Source organism: Scyliorhinus canicula, chromosome 6, assembly GCF_902713615.1.
Source record: "Scyliorhinus canicula chromosome 6, sScyCan1.1, whole genome shotgun sequence".
Classification (NCBI taxonomy): Eukaryota; Metazoa; Chordata; class Chondrichthyes; order Carcharhiniformes; family Scyliorhinidae; genus Scyliorhinus; species Scyliorhinus canicula.
The window spans coordinates 22,706,046-22,707,086 of NC_052151.1; the positions used below are offsets into that span (position 1 = coordinate 22,706,046).

General features: G+C 65.1%; 1 protein-coding gene across 4 annotated transcripts in view; it reads right to left on the reverse strand.

The window, feature by feature from the left end:
* kif6 (kinesin family member 6) overlaps window positions 1-744 on the reverse strand; it is a 683,903-nt gene extending 683,159 nt beyond the window's left edge. For all 4 annotated transcript variants that reach the window (XR_005460902.1, XM_038799042.1, XM_038799041.1 and 1 more), the window contains exon 1: window positions 547-744. Coding sequence is in view for 3 of the 4 variants with exons in the window: in XM_038799042.1 (XP_038654970.1) it covers window positions 547-687 (141 nt within the window). In the remaining variant the exon portion in view is untranslated. The remainder of the gene's footprint in view (window positions 1-546) is intronic.
* Between the last annotated feature and the right edge of the window lie 297 nt (window positions 745-1,041).

The following is a 1,041-nucleotide window of genomic DNA, read 5'->3' on the forward strand; positions in this document are numbered from 1 at the left end:
AGAGAGGGACAGGACGGGGGGGGGGGAGAGGGACAGGACGGTGGGTGGGGAGGGGACAGGACGGGGGGGGGGGGGGGGGGCGGGAGAGTGGGAAAGGACGGGGGGGGGGGGAGAGGACAGGAGGGGGGGGGGGGGGGAGAGGGACAGGACGGGGGGGGGGGAAGGGAGAGGGACAGGACGGGGGGGGGGGGAGGGACAGGACGGGGGGGGGGATGAGGGACAGGACCGGGGGGTGGGGAAGATGGAAGGTACGGGGGGGGGGGATAAGAGGGGACAGGACGGGGGGGGTGGGAGAGGGACAGGACGGGGTGGGGGGAGAGGCAGGCGGGGGGGGAGAGGGACAGGACGGGGGAGAGGGACAGGACGGGGGAGAGGGACAGGACGGGGGAGAGGGACAGGACGGGGGAGAGACAGGACGGGGGAGAGACAGGACGGGGGAGAGCTGACCTTCTCCCCTCCATCCGCTCAGACTGTCCCCGCTGCCGGGCAGAGCGATCCGGACACACCGGGCGGCAGTGCCGGGTCTCCCGCTCCCGCATTACTCACCGCAATCGGCTTCTTGGTGGGCCGCAGCCGCGCGTAGATCTGAATTGTCTGTTTGACCATGGCCGGGCCCAGCTCCCTAACAACCGCCGCAGGTAAACTACCCAGAACGGCCACCTCGGCAACAGCATTGGCTGCGGCCATTGGCTGCCTCGGCGGCGCTGGAAGGCGCACGTTCGATCATTGCCGCTGGTCATTGGCTGCCCGGCCAGGAATGGGCGGGGCCTCCACCAGCTGGCTGTGATGAAAGGGGGCACGCGCCGGGCTGCACGCGTGGCTTCTGAGCGGCAACTGAACGCAGAACTGATCAGTCCTCTCTGGCTAAGATCAAGATGTGGTGCAATGCCTTTTCTGGTCCTCTTGGGACCATGAATTGCATTCAATTTCAATTTTTTTTGAGCAAGCAACGAGATGGGTTTAGGTCTTGTCCCTGTCCGCTCTGCGCATTGACTTTGTAACTTTATGAATGGATATTTTTTTTTAAACAGTGACATACTG